The sequence below is a fragment of the Phaseolus vulgaris genome, chromosome 11, assembly GCF_051622355.1.
Source record: "Phaseolus vulgaris cultivar YP4 chromosome 11, ASM5162235v1, whole genome shotgun sequence".
Lineage (NCBI taxonomy): Eukaryota > Viridiplantae > Streptophyta > Magnoliopsida > Fabales > Fabaceae > Phaseolus > Phaseolus vulgaris.
The window spans coordinates 47,582,102-47,599,704 of record NC_143508.1 but is presented as its reverse complement, the minus strand read 5'-3'; the positions used below and the strand labels follow the sequence as shown (position 1 = coordinate 47,599,704).

The window sequence follows — 17,603 nt, the reverse complement described above, 5'->3', positions numbered from 1 at the left end:
ACTATTTAAGGATAATTTAAGTATTTAAAAGAATGTAGAGGTGTAGAAAGAAAAATGTAGGGGTGTAGAAAGAAAAATGTAGAGGTGCAAGAAGAAACTCCCCAATTAGTGAACCTACCAGCAGAATAGCTCAACAACCCAAAAAGAATAACAAAAATGGGAAGCAATAATAAATTTTCTACACCTCTAGAAAATAAAATGTCATGTTTAGTGAATTTAAATATAAATAAATTTCAATTTTCCTAGTACTGTCTAATGCAGTTATTTAAAAAAAAAACTACTTACATTTAAACTTAAACACCATCTCCAATAAGGATAATTTATAAAATATATTTTATTTTATGAAATCAAGAAAACTAAATGAAATTAATTAACATTCTTTATCAGAATAAAATCTAATTTTAACCAGAGTTTTTTGAATCAGAGGTTTTTCAGCTATAACAGAAACCAAATATAAAAATCTAGATTGCATTACTTGGGACTCAAGAACATTTTGAGTTGAAAATCAGTCCTTAAAAATCCTATGTTTCACTGTTATCCTTTTGTGCATGTCTCATGCCATCAGTTTCCTTAACACTTACCAATGGATGAAGATGGATGAGCCAATAATTGGTGTAGCCATCAAAGCCAACTCCACTAACATTTGTTGTGAAGAAAGAATTTCCCAGTTTCTGGAACCAACCACCCAAACAAGTAATAAGTCCCTTATCACTGACTTTCCTCAAATATATCATCATCTTCATGTAGCACTGGACTATTCTTCATGTGTGCAAGGCTTGCTTGGTTACTTCCATCAACCAATGAAGACCTAACTACCTGCAAATAAATCATTTCTTTTCTTCATCAATCCTATAATTGTGTGTAACATAGTAGAACAAAATTTGGAAACATAGTTTCCTGAGAGAGTTATTTTTTAAAAATATACCAAACATGAGAAACAAACATTCTCTACATTAAATTTCTGGAAAACTAATTTTTTTTTACTGACTGTCCATTACAGTAATCTAGTTACTTATAACTAAAATCTAAGATCAGTGTAGTCTAAAACCAAGTATTAATAATATTGGAGATCCCATATCAATTATAAATTAGGACATTTCATAGTTTATAAGTGAGTGCAGACCTCATCTTATAAGTTGGTTTTATAAGGTTGAGTTAGACATAAAATTTACTTCTTAATATGATATCAAAGTCATTTAGAGTCTATCCAATGAGAGAGGCTACTCTTTGAGTTGCATCAAAGAGATGTTGAATGTCATTAGCAAAAATATAGTGCTTAGAATTTCTAAGACATGTTCAACTGATTGCCATGGGAGATCATACTACTCGAGACGCACATAACCGATTTCACCAGAACAAAGCCGATGGTGGACAGCAGCAGCAGGGCAGTGATTACCAGAGATAGTGGACAGAGGTGACCAGGGCTATTGATACCAACTTGAACAAATGAGATGGAGAAAGTACAGTGTATAAAACTTACACTGTTTTACCTTTTTATTGATGTATGTGTGTGTGTGTATATATATATATATATATCTCAGTGGAAAGAGGCAAGGCACTTAATTGGAACCCTAAACTAAAGCTGGGTACATACAAAAGAAATAATAATAAAATAACATTACATTTCAACACATGCAACATACTAAATAATGGCGACATATAAAGAATGCACCAGGTTGCAAACTCCTATATGAAGACAAGGTGACAGCTAAATTGTTTGTTAACCTAATGGCAAGAGATCTAACTATAGTTATGCGTTCTTGTAGGGGGAATTTGATCTCATGGAGAACTAAGATGCAAAATACAATTGCTTGATCCAGCAGAGAAGTTCAGTACTAAATTGAAATTAGCTTCTCCACAAGTTAAAATTAACTTATGCATAGACTCATTTGTACTCTCATAGCTTATTTGTTTTTTACTTGGGAAAAAACTAATTTTAGCTAAGAAGGAACTTATTTCTTTTTTTTCTTCTTAATCTTCTAGAAGTCCTTTTGGAGAAGCTCCCAAACAGGCCCTACATGTTACAAGGCTTAAGCAACATCTCCAGTAGTTACAATTTGGAGATATTTAGGGACTGACCTATCCATGACAACCAAGTTGCTCTTCATATTGCATCCAATCTAGTCTTCCGTAAGTGAACTATACACATAAGATAGATTGTCCTTTCGTGGGAGTAACTGCTCTCAAGAAAAAAAGCGACTAACTTTGCTAGCTCTAGTGACCAACTGATCAATATTTTCACAAAATCTTTCATGGGATCTTGCGTAGATTGTAACAAGCTTGGTGTATGACATATACACTTTAGCATGAGGAGGGTATTAAAGATACGGTTGTGTAAATAGGGAAATATTGTATAGTCTTAATTTTAAGGAGTATGTTTTATGTTTCTTTTGTTTCCTACTACTGTATCATTACTATTCCTTATAAATATAAAATCATGCATGTGCTCATAAGACAAATTCCTATAAATCTTTCTATATTCAAGATACAATATAGTTTTGTATATTCTAAAAGATCAATGATACTCACAACAAAATCCTTGCTTCTTGTTCAAACTCAAAAAAAGAGACATAAGTAGTCCAGCATGTATGCTTTATAGCTATTATGTAACCCAAAAACAAATTGTTGCTTGATCAAATGAAGCTCAACCCTGAAATCTACCATCAAAATGGTAACTGCTTTGACCATGACTAAATCAAACTCCAAACATACCATCAGTGACTAAAGATCTTGGCTTTAACTAAGACCTTCGATGAGTCCAAACAACAATTGCCAATCCCAGTAGGCTTCACCACTTCGTGACCAGATGTATTTGGAGACATATAGATTACAAACAGCATAAAACCGGGTACACAATTTATACCATAAATTTTCTGGGCAAGATCATATGATATTACATTCTCTACCGACAATAGACAAACTAGTATAAAAACATAATCAGGAAGCAAGCACACATGCAGTTTATAATTTTAAGATACAAAAGAATATACAGCATAAGATCTAATTTTAAAGTCGATAATAGCATATAACAGGCTCAGATAATGCAACCTTTTCAATTTCTTCTAAAAGATTCGTATTCTCCTTTAAGTACTGTATTGCTTTGTCCCTTCCCTGTCCCAACCTGTTTCAAGACACCAATTGGATGGTTAACATTAAACCATGCAGACTTACATATAAAAACAACCCACCAACCATTTGGACAAAGAATGGGGAATACAAGGTAAAGGGAGAGAAGAAGGCATTGAAGAAAAACCAACTTTTGTTTCACAACTGATTAGCTTGCTAATAAATTTTACATTATATATTATTGCATTGTTAAGTCCTTAATTTGGAGGACACACCCAGATAACAGAGAGAACAATGAAAGAGATCATTAAATAAGTAAAAAATAAGTACTAAGATTCAGAAAGTAGAGACAGTACCGATGGTCTCCATAGCTGTACCAAGAGCCCTTCTTTAAAACAATATCCGTCATTTCTGCACAATCTAAAATGCATCCCTGCATTCAAAAGAAAGAGTTAAAATAATGATATAGACTAACAGGTCTAAAGCTTTTATGCTGCAAGACTCACCAGCTTACTGATTCCCTCTCCAAATATAATTTCAAATTCAGCTAGTTTGTAAGGCCTTGATACCTACAACAACTTATTGAGTTAAGGACCTCTTAAACATAGTTTAAAGTCAATGAAAATACAGCATAATATTTGCTAAAATATCAAAGATATATCTCCAAATATCTTGGTTTTATCTTTAGAGTAATTTAGAGCACCTTAGATGAACTCAGGATTGATTTCCATATTTTATTATATCTCCTAATTTGAAATTAGGGGTTAGTGCTTTGTATAATAGTGACATCTCTTAATGTTGTGTTGTATACCATACATATGCTATATTTAAAATCTTATAATAGGGCACACGAGAATAAATCATGGATACAAAGAACCAATCAAAATCCCTAATTTGTAGTAACCTATATTTCCATATTTGCATGTAATAGATGTCCTCATTCAAAAATATTTTTACAACACTCCCACCTTAAGCTGAAGCAAACATGTCATATGAACCAGGCTTGTTAAAATATAGACAGCATATGATCCTTTAAATGACTTTGTGAACATGTTGACCAGTTGGTCACTACAGCTAACAAAGTCCGTTGTAATTTCCCTTCACAAACCTTTCTTACAAATCTACAGACTATCTTTATGTGTTTAGTACATTCATTGAAGATCTGTTTTGACTCAATGTGGAGAGCAACTTGATTGTCACAAATAGGTTCAGTATCTTCAATGTCTCCAAAGTGAAGTTGTTGAAGGAATTGCCTAAGCCATGTAATTTAGCATGTACTTGCTATCAATAGTATGGGAACCACCAAAACACTAGCGCTATTGTTTCAATTGCACACACTAGTAACTCATTTGCTAGCATCTCTTAGTCTTCTTCCCTTGGTCCTGGATTGTTGACACTCTGCATTTAACCACATTTCTGGTAATTGTTCATTTTCTCTTTCCTTTTCTACATTTGCTTATGCCAATGATTCCCAAACCTAGTCCAAGGGGATCAACACTAACCACTAACCAATCCCATTACTGTTTAATTACCTTTACAAAAGACATTGCTACCACGCATGCCTAGAGTTTAGGACAGATGATTGTCATTGAATGAGTCTCATGGCCTCTTCTTTTTCTCTACTCCATCATGCTTACTACTTGGGATACTTTGTCTCCCTTATCTTCAAATATTGGTCCCACAGATGAGGTTTCTCAATAGGACCTCATGCATGGACATATTAGAGGTTGGTAGAACCCCTCCGTAATGGTCTTTAAAAGGTTGCTTGGTGGGACCTCACATTTAATTTTACTGAAGGTGTTGATAGGAAGCACCTTTGTAAGTACTACCTGTAACTAACCAGAAATTTGTATTGCTTATCGAGGAACCAGGTCCTAGCCACGTTCCGACCATGGGAATTGATTACGATGAGTATGATCCTTCAAAGGTGTTTGATTCCTAGAATTAGGAATGGCCAATTATTTTTTTATACTATCAAGGTTATTTTTCTTATTTTTGAGTAGTAGAGACATGAGGCACATAGTTTTAATTCATTACTTGTCATGGACAATCAGTACTTTATCAACAAATTCCTTCATTTCCTTTTTAATTCTCCTATGTCTTTGGATGTATGTTGTTTCGGTGGAGCAAAGAAAAAAGAATTACTCATTTTCACAATAAATTAGCAAGGAGTTTTGTCTAAAACTGAAATTTTCCGTTAGTGTTTGTGATGTAGTGAAGATGGCTTGTTACATGAAGAATAAGTGGAAGGGCAGAGTCCAGTAAAGGAATTGGGACTGGGGAAGAGTCTGGCATGGCCTCACAGGCAGGAACAGCGGCATGTTCATGCTCCACAATGGATTATTGGTATCACTGGTATGTTTGAAGAGGGAGTCCTCATGTTGAATTTCCTAAAAGACGCAAAAGAAGGACAAGAGGAACAAGAACAACCATTGAAAGAGACTCAGGAGATAATGTAGCAGACTTAAAAGTGTCACACAGCTGAGGAATCGTCGTGTTGAATCTCCTAGAAGACATAAAAGAAGAACAAGAGTAACAAGAACAACCATCAAAAGAGACTCAGGAGATAATAGCAGATTCAAAAGTGTCACACTGCTATCCAATTTTTATACACTGTCACGATAAATCTAGAATAAATTATCACAAGAAACAGAGAGACTGATAAATGACAAGTAAAAATGAATCAAAATTGCTAACTTTGGAAAGTATAATAAAGGTCAAGTTTCAAGGGATTATGTTATGCAGCACTATAAAAAATGAACAGAAATGTTTTAAACAGAAAACTTCAAAATTTACAAATATTGTCGCTTACCTTGCTCTTTTGTACTCTTAAACGAACTTTAAGGCCAATTTCTTCATCTCCTTTAGCCTAAAAGAAATTGAAACCAAAATGAAAATGCAACCAGTGATGCTTCATTCAAACAACTTTGACATCGCAGTCAAAAAGATAATTTCAGTAAAACTGCTGATAGTTTGTAGTTGAGATGCCTCTGGGAAACAGGAAGGTTTAAGATGATATAAAAGATTATGCTATGATGGTGTTATTGAGCTTACAGACTTTATCTTCCCTGCAGGACGAACTTCTAGCCGAAGTGACGCAAAGAACTTCAATGCAATCCCACCACTGGTCACTTCTGGATTTCCATAATAGACACCAATCTACAGAAGTAAATTAAAAAAAAAAAAAAAAAAAACTAGAGGTTTAAAAAATCAAATATAGACATTGAACTCCATTGATTGAGGAAGCAGTTGGAATTTACCGTAGTCATAACGAAATGTATGCAGTCATCCAAAAGGAAAGTTAGACTAATCAAACACAAGTACCTTATATCTTATTTGATTCAAAAATATAAGAGTGCAACCAGCTTTAGATGCATTCCCAGACATTTTACGCAAAGCTTGGCTCATAAGACGAGCTTGTAATCCAATTTGTTGCATTCCAATCTCCCCCTGTGCATTTAAACGAAAAATCTAGTTAAAAAAATGCACTCCTTAAATTATAACCAGGAGTACCTAAAATCAAAAAGTAGTTGTTTACTTCAATTTCAGCTCGTGGAGTGAGAGCTGAGACAGAATCCACACAAATGAGATCTATGGCTCCAGATCTACACATTCGGTCTGCAACTATAATATGGAAAGTTCAATCAATTCATAGACACCAAACAGCACCCTGCTATTGCAATATGGACAGCGCAAATATTATCTTTTCCATTTGAACACAATCACATTAAAGGCAAATATATTACTCTCAAGAGCCATCTCGCCATGATCAGGTTGGCATACAATTAAATTTTCTACATCCACTCCTAATGCTTTAGAATATGCAGGATCAAAAGCATGCTCTGCATCAACAAGCATTGCATTGCCTCCTAACTTCTGCACATCATAAAAAAATAGCATATTGATCCAGAATTCTTTTTTTATATTAAGTGATTCTTCATGATCAATAATTAATGATTTGAAAAACTCCAAACAGAAAAGTTACCTGCACTTCTGCAATAGCATGAAGAGCTAGGGTGGTTTTCCCACTACTTTCTGGTCCAAATATCTGGAAAAGATATAGCAGATAATATCAGCTTGACCCATGACAGAACAAATGAGTTAATAGTGTGTGTGAATGGGGATTTTAAGAAGGTAATATACTTTTATAGAGAATTTGAAATATTTTATGATAAAATATGTTGTTTAATAAGGAATTTGAAAAGAAATTGAAATTCTAAAATTTTATGAGTAATTTGAATTTCAAATTTCAGCAAAAGTAAGAATTCAAACTTTTCATATGTTCAAATTTATGTCACTTCCATTTGTACTCTCTCCTTGGCTCAGCCTTAGTCAAGGCGCCATCAACTCAGTTAAAACCAATCAAGGTGTCGTTAACTCAACATCGTGTTTTGACCAATGTTGGCAAAGATTTCTTTTAAGCTAAAGTCAACCGAAGTTATTTTTCATCTGACCTCGTTTCGGTTATTTTATTGTCAATGTAGGCCAGTGATACTTCCCAATCAAAGTTGGTTAGGGTTTATTTGGTCAACATCAATAGTATTTTTCAACTGATGGCAAACACAATTTTTCGGAGTCTCGGGCCCACTTCTCTCTACCACATAAGCAGCACTTGACGCGGTAAGGTGAGATTTAATGGAAATGACCAATTTGTGTACTTTTTAAAAAACATAGGGACCAAATTGATTTTTTTAAAAACCACTATACTAAATTGAATATTGACCCTAAATGTAGGAACAAATAAGGTAATTATACCATAAATATATATCTCATTCTTCCCAATCCATAAATGTAAATAGGTTATATGATCACAAAAAGAAAAGAACAACAACGAGATGTATAAAGGCAATACCTCTACAATTCTTCCTTTAGGAAGACCACCACCTAAAGCACAGTCCAAGGTCAAACAACCACTGGGGAAAGTTTCACTGCAAACATTCAAGATGAAATACAAAATCTGTGATGCCATTTGATTCACAGAAAATAGTGACAGGGTATATAAACTGATGTTTCTCTACAATTTAGGTGAGACAGAGAACATATATATGGAGAAAATGCATACACCAAAGCTCCACCAGCACTGCCCAGTCTTGTAACACTTCCCTTTCCAAAGGAGCTGTTTATATCATTCATTGCTGCTTCCAGTGCTTTTTGCTAGAATGGAAATTTATTGTCAGATTGAATACACTTAAAATTAGAAACATATCTCATCAACAATTTATAACTAAGGAGAAACCCTGGTAGAAGAATAAACTACTAATTTTATGACCGTGACTGACTATATTTTCATCAGAAACCTAAAATCAATTTAGGCTTAAATATGTTTTTAGTCCCAGCAATACGATTAGTATGTTTTGATTTTGGTTCCCTAAAAAAATTGTTTCTTTGTTTTCCATCCTATAAAATTTGAAAGCACTAAGTTTAGTCCTTATAAAATGTGAGTTTCAATTTAGTCCCAAAAAAATATTTTTCACTGATTTTCATCCCTCAAAAATTCCAAATCACCATTTTTAATGCCTACTATTCATTTTAAGATAGATAAATATAATTTATTTTATGAATCTTAAGAGTTTCTTTTACCTGTTGCATGCTAACATTACATCACAATACTGGTAATGTGTCACTTGGAATGGTCACTTAACCTTTTGTTCAACACATAACCAGTTCATTAGTGTCATGATACTAGGGATCAAAAAGTAATAATTTCCAATTTTAAAAACAAAGAAATTTTTTTACAGGGACCAAAAACAAAACTCACTTATTTCACAGGGACTAAAACCATATTTAAGTCATCAATTTATAACAAATATGGAACCATATATCCTAAAATTGACATGCTAAATGAATCTAATGGACCAGTAAAGGAAACATTATACTTCCATGAGTAATGAGATCAGGGAAAGTGCATAAAAGATGATATGGTGAAATTTTCTATATCCTTATGTCTATCCAAAAGGTGTATTGAATATACGATGATGTCAAACATTTCTAGAAACAATAAAATATCATACAACATCATACCCAGATAGAATAACTCTTCATTCTTTTAGAGTACCATATCTCTTCTATTAAACAACAATTCTTGATAAGCAGAAATTTATTCAATTCCTTCTAGCACTATCCATAAGCCCCACTAACAGAGCATGATGAGATGGCATTGATTAATGACTATAGGTTGCCTACCAACAGTTGACATGGCTATAATGTAGCTTAGGTGGGTAAGGACATAAAATTGATTTTGTTAGGAGGTTGTGGATATTTTGATTAGTTCTCTTCTTAACTTTTATTTCTTATGCCTAACCATAGACACAACCAACTAGACCAGCCACCACTGCTATCATTACCAACTTCCCAGTTCCCATGTCATCTACAGAAAAGGAAGGCAAAGAGGAGGCCAAGAAGGAACGAATGGATGTGAAAGCAGGGTACATGACTAAATGAGGAAATAGAAGGAGGATATTGAGCCCCATGGTGAAGACTAACTAAGACCATGGTATCTGTGGCTGATTTAAGAACCATATTAAGAACATGATAAAATTGCAATGCTCATTTCACAAGTCAATATTTTCTATGCAAGGATATGAGAATTTCCACATGCATACTCCTCTTCGCTTCTGTTCACAGGAAAACGAACACATGAACAACATCATACAAATTCATTTTACATTGCTCACTTTGAATTTGGTATCCTTACGGTTTAAAGAGAGGATGAAGAAGAGATTTAGATTTCGTGTAAAATGAACTTTTAACCCCAAGTGATTACTATCAAGTATAAGTAGCTAACTAATCTGTAAAACCTAACTGAGTACAAACAAGTATATAAGCTCTATAAAGCTAACTTAGAGTTAGGTAGGAGGTTAGAAGACGCAGCTGCACTACTATAGTAGCCGTTATACCTATACTATTGCTGTACTAAAATAGAAAAGAAAACTATATTTTTGCAGACTAACTATACTCTAATATAGCTCAATAGAGAATGTCACAAAATGCAAACAAAACTTCGTTTCAACATTTTTTAGTGATTGTCGTCCCCTATCCCACCTACATGGCTAGAGATTTTCAGAACTATACATACAAAGAAATCAACAAGCCCACCAAATTCAAGTAAGCCCTTAGGCAATGTCTTATGAAATGTCCTTCAAAACCTAGATTTTTGTTAGTCCAATTTCTCTATCTCAAGTTAAAGCAACACAGCCACAGCATAACATCAAACACATATATCCAATGATCACTGAACCAAGCACTTAGTAATGCAACTCAAAATAGTACAATAAACAAACAAATAAAAATCTCTTCCAAGTATGTTTAAACAGACAATAAAAACCACACAAAAAAGTCCTGAAAAGGTGATCTTTTTTTCCATAAGTGAAAGTACCAACAAGAGCACAAACGCAACCACCCACTTCAAAAGGAAAGTGAAACCTTCGTGAATGAAATATAACCAGGGCCCAGAAAGCAAAAGGGTTCATAACCAATAACAACAGCAGCAAAATGGAGCATACCCTATCAATGAAGCGAGGGTCGAAGTCACCGGAGAGAGCACCATTGGGTCGGCCTTCAAGTTCGCATTGAATATTTGCATGCTTGAAAGCGGTGACAGCACGAAACCTTAGAGGAAGAGGGAACAACAGAGAAGAAAAGAGTGGTGCCTTGAGAATAACACTATGGGGTTTCAGAGGGAACATCAAATCCATTATTGCTGGAACAAAAATGAAGATACAAAAAAACGTGTTTTTTTGTTGTTGTAACAGAGATAACAGGGAAAACAAAAACCTGCCCAGACAAAAATCTATATCTTCGGTCTCGTTAGTTGTTCAGTATAAACATATAAACAGGGTAATAGAACATAAATCATGAAAATCAAATAATCATCTAAATGCACTTATTAATATTTATAATATAATATTAGAATGTAATACTCTAATATATTTTCAATATTTCTAAAAAAAATATTTATCTAATTTAAATTAATGTTGAAAAAATTACTATTTCAATTTTTTCAGACATAAAAAACAATTGGTAGAAACTAAAATCAAAATTCACTAATTTTTTTCATAATTAAAAAGAATAATTTTAAATTTTAGAATAATGAGAAACGAAGAAAAATTATATGTACCCAAATAAAAAAAATGAAAATAGAATACTAGAGTAAACTTATAATTTTTTCTAAAATTCAAGAATTAAAATAACAAAACGAAAATAGGGAGACTAAAATCTCAAATAAGAAATTAAAGAGACTAAAACTCCAATTTAGCCAAAAGAAATAGTTTCTAAAAAGATGAGTTTTAAATGTAAATGTAAAAATAATAAATTGAAATTGGTTTTAAATAAAAATCTAATTTTAGTTTTTTCAGAAAATTAATGATTACTTTAATAAAATTGTTAAAGAATTAAAAGTAAAAAGTTTTTATATTCACGTGCATAAGAATAAGAATATGGTCCTTTCATTTTCTAAAATGGACTGGTCCGAGCTGAACAAGTCACATCATTCAACATTGGAAACCGATAAATTGGATGAATTGGTTATATCAAATAAAATAAAAAAATACGTAATAAATAAGGTAATATCCTCTAAATTTGGTAACTATGCGATAAATCAGGTAATATTATTTTATTAAAAATATATATTATATATGACCCATAAATGAAATAACTCACTATTAACATTACAAATAAGCATTGCTATGCAAGAGAATGTACGCTTTAATCAATATATTATTCACTCTTATACAGAGTACTTACTTTATCATTGGAGAACCTTTTACAAGTTAACTCTCGACCAAGAACTAAGGAATGAGTACGAGAAAGGACGAAGGAGGAGCTATCATGTACTATCTAGGCCTTATAACCCTATACAGGTACAATTGGCGCCCACCATGGGACCAAGATAGAGTCAAAGAGCAGCAAATGGTTTCGACAAGGCATATGGCAAGCGAGAAAATGAAGGAGGCCGAGCAAATAGCTATGCTCCAAACCTAACAAAGAGATGGCAGAAATGTGCCAGAAGAACATGGAGGAGATATGAGTCCTACGTCAGAAGAATAAAGAGGAAATATGAATCCTTCGAGAATAGAATGATCAAATGAAGCAACAACTAGCCGAGATCGCATCTGAACTAGGACCTTGAAGGCCAGACCCAAAAGTCAGGAGACCACCACCTAGATGGGGTCCTCAAGGATTTGAAAGTTAGAAGACAAGCCTCCCCAGAAAAATTCGAGAATACAAAAAATTAGGAGAAGACTACCATTCTTCGAATTCAAACTCATCAATCCTCCACGCCCCATTAATCACAACATGCTCTCATTTTGGAAGAGGAACATATGAGACATCCCTTTACTGATCAAATCATGGAAGCAAAACTTCCTCCTAATTAGAAAGAAGAATGGAAGGAAGATCAACCAAAACTTTATAAATAGAATATGACCCCCAAAAAGTGGAGCCCCCTTCATCTCATTGTGACTTCCACACATCTAAGAAGTTTCAATTACGACGAAATTTCGAACCCCATTCGGCTGAGGAAGTTTTGTCTTAACATGACAATCCCTCTTGATGCCCAAAGACTTGACTCGGTTAAGGAAGTTTTACCCTAACAAGGCAATCCCTCCCGATGCCCCAAGGCTCGGTTCAGTCAAGGAAGCTTTTCCCTAACATGGCAATCCCTCCTGATGTTCCAAGGCTCGACTCGGTCAAGGAAGCTTTGCCTAACATGGCAATCCTCTCGATGCCTAAAAACTCGACTCAGTCAAGGAACCTTTTCCTCGACATGGCAATCCCTCTCAATGCCCTAAGGCTTGGCATGGTTAAGGAAGCTTTGCCTAACAATCAACAATCCCTCCCTATGCCTAAAAATCTCTACACTTCGGCTAAGGAAGCTTTGCCCCAATGTGGCAATCCCTCCCGATTAGTGATAAACCAAATAGTTAGCTCGGTAAGGAAGCATTGTCTCAAACGACAATCCCTCCCAGCAACTAACCTAAAATAGCTTTTAACCACTCCTACATGTGGGATCATTAAACAAGAAAAATGCAAGGTAAAGCAACTAATCAAAATTCAACTTATTAAATTGAGCGGAGTAGAACGTTCAGTCGAAATTCATACTTATGAAAAATTGCAAAGCAAAAACACATGGTCAGCAAACCATTAATGATCAAAATTGTCACTTCCTACCTCGAGACACCAAATGGTCATATCTAGGATCTTCTGGAAGGTTCTCCCTTAAGCTTGGGGGACAAGTGTACCAGTCGGAGCCGAACGAGCCACATCACTCGACATCGGTGACCGATCGAATGAATTGATTATATCAAATAGAAAATAAAGAGATACACGATAAATCATGTAATATCCTATAAATCTGGTAACCATGCAATAAACCAGGTAATATTGTTTTATTAAAGAAACGTATCAAATAAGGCTCATAAACGAAATCGATCATTATTAACACTCTAAATAAGCATTGCTACACAATAGAAGGTAAACTTTTATCATTATATCATTCACTCTTATACAGAGTACTTACTTGATCGTCAGAAAACCTTTTGCAGGTTAACTCTCGACCGAAGGAATGAGTACAAGAAAGGACAAAGGAGGAGCGATCAAAGGATCATAGATAATTGTTCCAACCAGTATCATGTACTATCTAGGCCCTATAACCCTATACAAGTACATAAAGTACTCTAATGATTTTGAATAAAAAAACTTCTTTTTTTTAGTCTTTATCTATAGGTTGGTATGGTTATATTATTTGTCCCTTGGTTTCTCTTTGTATTTTTTTTTCATTACAAGTGTAATAATTTTATGTTCTAATTGGTCTAGATTTGAGGTTCTTTTTAATATATGAGAATAATTATAGCGAAGTGACTGATGGCAAAAGTGATTATAATAATGATAATAATATGTTCATTGATTATTTAATAAAAGCATTTATGTTAGAGAGGTGATACATTTATAGCAATACTTATCTCTACACCACTCCAAGATGTGATGTGGCATTTTAAACAGCATGGCATTGGACGTGTTGGTGGATGTGTGGCAAAGTATGAGGAGTAGAAAAAGGATAGTAGAGAGCGTGAAGGGTTATGTGTTGTCCCTTGTGTGAAGGTGTGTTGAGCTTAAGTTATGGCTTGTGTGTCAGAGTGGCGGTGTGGGCGACGAAGGCATAGCAACGAGGTGGTTCAACCAACATGGATTGTGAAGGTTAGTTACTATAAACTATGTTTTTTCAGAAAAATATTGCAAAGTAGAGGGAAAAATTATTGTTGGTGAATGTTAGGGTAAGGGTGAATGTTGTACCCTTTTGGAAGGGGGCGTGGATGCATAGGGGGCGATTGTATTTGTGGCATTATCAATGATAATTTGGTGCCAATTTCCATATTTGTTTTGAAGTCATGTTGGAAAGTCGTTGTAGTTGTTGATTTGGATAGCATGGTATGTACCAAAATTGAAAAGTAAATCGCTAGTTGTTGTTTAAGGAAATATCTAGCCATGGTTGAATTAAGATGAATGTTGGTCCATTGAGAAAAAGTAGGCGGATCATGTTGAATGTTGAAAGTACCTTTTGAAGTTGAAACACTCCTTTGGAGAATAGGAGAATAGTGGAGTATTAGTGAATATAGATCAGGATAGGTTGGCCTAGAAAAGAATTAGATGTGTGTTGTGTGTAGGTAATTTATAGTAATGTTGTAGTTGATAGTTGGATTTGATAGTTGGATCATAGGAAGTACATTTAAGAAGGAAACAATAATTGGGAAGTGTTACAATATAAAGTATTTATGTTTTCTTATATATTTTGTTATTTATTGTTTTGTAGATGCATTTGAGGCATGAAAAATGAAGGAAATGGATGGAGGATTGATTTGGTGCAATTTTCGCTTAAGCAAAAATAGTTTCATGCAAGCAAAACTAGGGTCGAAACCAATATAATGTCACTCAAGCTAAAACAACAAACTATAATGCAATTTCATTACTAGTTTTTTCACTCAAGTGTGGATTAAATCGCTCAAGCGAAACAAACAATAGTGAGATGATAAATGTTGAGGTCGATTTCGCTCTAATGAAATAATGTTGTCTTAAGAGAAAGAAATAAAGCAATGTCAAGTTTCACTCAAGTGAAAAAAAAAATGTCGCTTAAGCGAAACCAAGATTGATACAAAGCCTACATTTGAGTCCCATATCACTCAAGTGAAATACAACTGTGTTAAGTGAAAAATGGTATAGGTTCACAAATTTGGACATGAGGCGACTTTCGGTCAGGCGAACCCATCATCGCTTAAGCAACCTCGTGCATGGATTAAAAGCTAATTTTGCAGTCAATTTCGCTCAATCAAAAAAAGAACTCGCTTAAGCGAAAGTGTGATTGATATGATGCTTAGATTCAGGCTTTATATCGCTCAAGCATAATAATGTTTTATTAAGCAAAAAATTGTATGGAAAAAGGTTGGATACAGGGCAAATTTCACTCAAGCGAACCCACCATTTCTTAAACAACTCCATGGATGGATTGAGAGGTAGTTTCAAGGTTATTTTCGCTCAAGCAAAAAAGTGTCGCTTGAGCGATTTATACTGACTAGCAGTTTTAAAGAGAGGGAAATAAGTTTTATAATTTTTGCTCACACTAAATTCCCACAACCAGGGAGTCGCTCCAACTCTGTTACATATTTCTCTTCCTAACCCTACTCCATTCGACGAATCTAGTTCTTCAATTACCACCATAAGTTGAACAAAAAGCACCCAATTAATTTGTCATTCTTCTATTTATTTTTTATTGTGTTATTTGTTGTGCCATTCTTCTAATTGTTTTATTTAATGATGAATGTAATATGTTGGTTCATTTGCACTTGTTGTAGTGAGATGAATTTCTTTTTCTTCATTGGTAGTGTATTTACTTAGCATATTACATGTTCAAGCATGAATTAAGGGATTGCCTATTAAAATATTTGATAAAATGTGTGAATGATATGATATGTTGTTCTTCAATATCCACCACAACTTGAAAATAAACCACTCAAGTAAGTTGTCATCGATTTGTTGTCTCATGCATTGGTTTGCACTTGTTGTGTGTTGAAAGTATTTTTCTTTAGTTTGAGTATTTTGACTTATGACATTACACGTTCATGCATGAATGAAGGGACTAGCCATGAACTCTTTGATGAAATGTGTGAACGATATGTTTTCTTGTGGATTAATGTAAAGGGCTAGTTCAGATGTATAAACTTTGAATGAACATATTTTGACATATTGTGTGGAGTTGAATGTGTGACTAAAATTTGATTGCATCTTAAATTGTGAGTTTATATAATTCATGGGTTTAGCTTTGAAGGAACAAAAAATGGTGAGGTTGTGAAGTTGTAGTTCTTCATAAATTGTGTGACTTTTAAGGGTGGAGTTACTTCAGAAAGGGGAATTGAATGGAACTTAAACTCTAATCGCAAACCTAAAAAACAAACAAACACAGAGTCCAACAAATAATAGATAGATAGATAGATAGATAGATAGAGAGAGAGAGAGAGAGAGAGAGAGAGAGAGAGAGTAATGGACACTAAATGTATACTAGTTCACTCTTCAGCAAGGACTACATCAAGTCCCCTTGAGCAGCTCACTGAAAAGCCTTTTGCTAAGTCTTCTCTTACCTCTCGAGGTAGACCAGTATTCTAGACACTACAGGTTCTCCAAGTATTATATCCTCTCCAAGTAAACAATCCTAATTTCCTCCTAAGATGAAGGACCTTTAAATACAATAAGAAAACGTTATTTCAAAGAGAACAATGAAAACTCACAGGGTATACTTCAAAATAGTTAATGATTTACAATGGTTGTGAAAAAAACTCAATTATCACAAATTCGCTCTTCACTGACAGATATGAAAAATGTATAAGCACAATTCTAGACACAATTGCTAAAAGATTTTATGTACACTTGAATGTTTCGTATGATGCTCGTATGTACATGTATACTTGAATGTTTCGTATGATGCTCGTATGTACTTCATTGTTGTGTATTTCAACATTGAGATCTTTATATAAACTTCTGAAATGTGTACATTGTAGTTTTAGGGTTTCTTTTCTTCATAGTAGCCCTTATATGCTTGATATTAAAACTATTGTTTTGATTGATCTTCACGTGTAAGGCTTTTAAAAACTTTCTTTTTCTTCCTCAAATATGAATATTGACACTTTAATCTTCATTACTTCGAGTATTAGCTCAATCTACCACGTAGTTCTTCTTTTTTTAATACGCTAGATATGGAAACTTTTGTTATGATGCAATTTGTGTTTCCTTAAATATTATGAAAATTTTCAAAATGTTTCTTTATCTATATTTAATTTGAACATTGAAGCTTGAAACATTTATGCAGTTAAATATTTCCATTCCAATTTTGTTCATCGTCTTCCACATGTTAAACAATCAATATGGAAAATTCATATATGTGTCTTCAATGCGTTTTACTGTTTGTGTTTTGAAACATCTTTATATCTGAATATCTTTGTTCTTATTACCTTGATATTGCTTTATGCTTGATCTGCGCAAATCTTGCTCATCAA

At 33.9% G+C, this 17,603-nt stretch overlaps 1 protein-coding gene across 1 annotated transcript; it reads right to left on the bottom strand.

Moving 5' to 3' along the window:
- Positions 1 to 443: 443 nt before the first annotated feature.
- RECA1 (recA DNA recombination family protein) lies at positions 444 to 10,931 on the bottom strand. The gene is made up of 13 exons (XM_068639189.2): positions 10,569 to 10,931; positions 8,129 to 8,220; positions 7,919 to 7,994; positions 7,052 to 7,114; positions 6,813 to 6,942; positions 6,605 to 6,690; positions 6,391 to 6,516; positions 6,121 to 6,225; positions 5,879 to 5,935; positions 3,573 to 3,635; positions 3,423 to 3,499; positions 3,049 to 3,121; positions 444 to 816 (listed from the first exon to the last, which is right to left on the bottom strand). Exons 1-13 carry the CDS (start codon positions 10,758 to 10,760, stop codon positions 709 to 711), a joined length of 1,248 nt encoding a protein of 415 aa, XP_068495290.1. The 5' UTR covers positions 10,761 to 10,931; the 3' UTR covers positions 444 to 708.
- Positions 10,932 to 17,603: the final 6,672 nt, after the last annotated feature.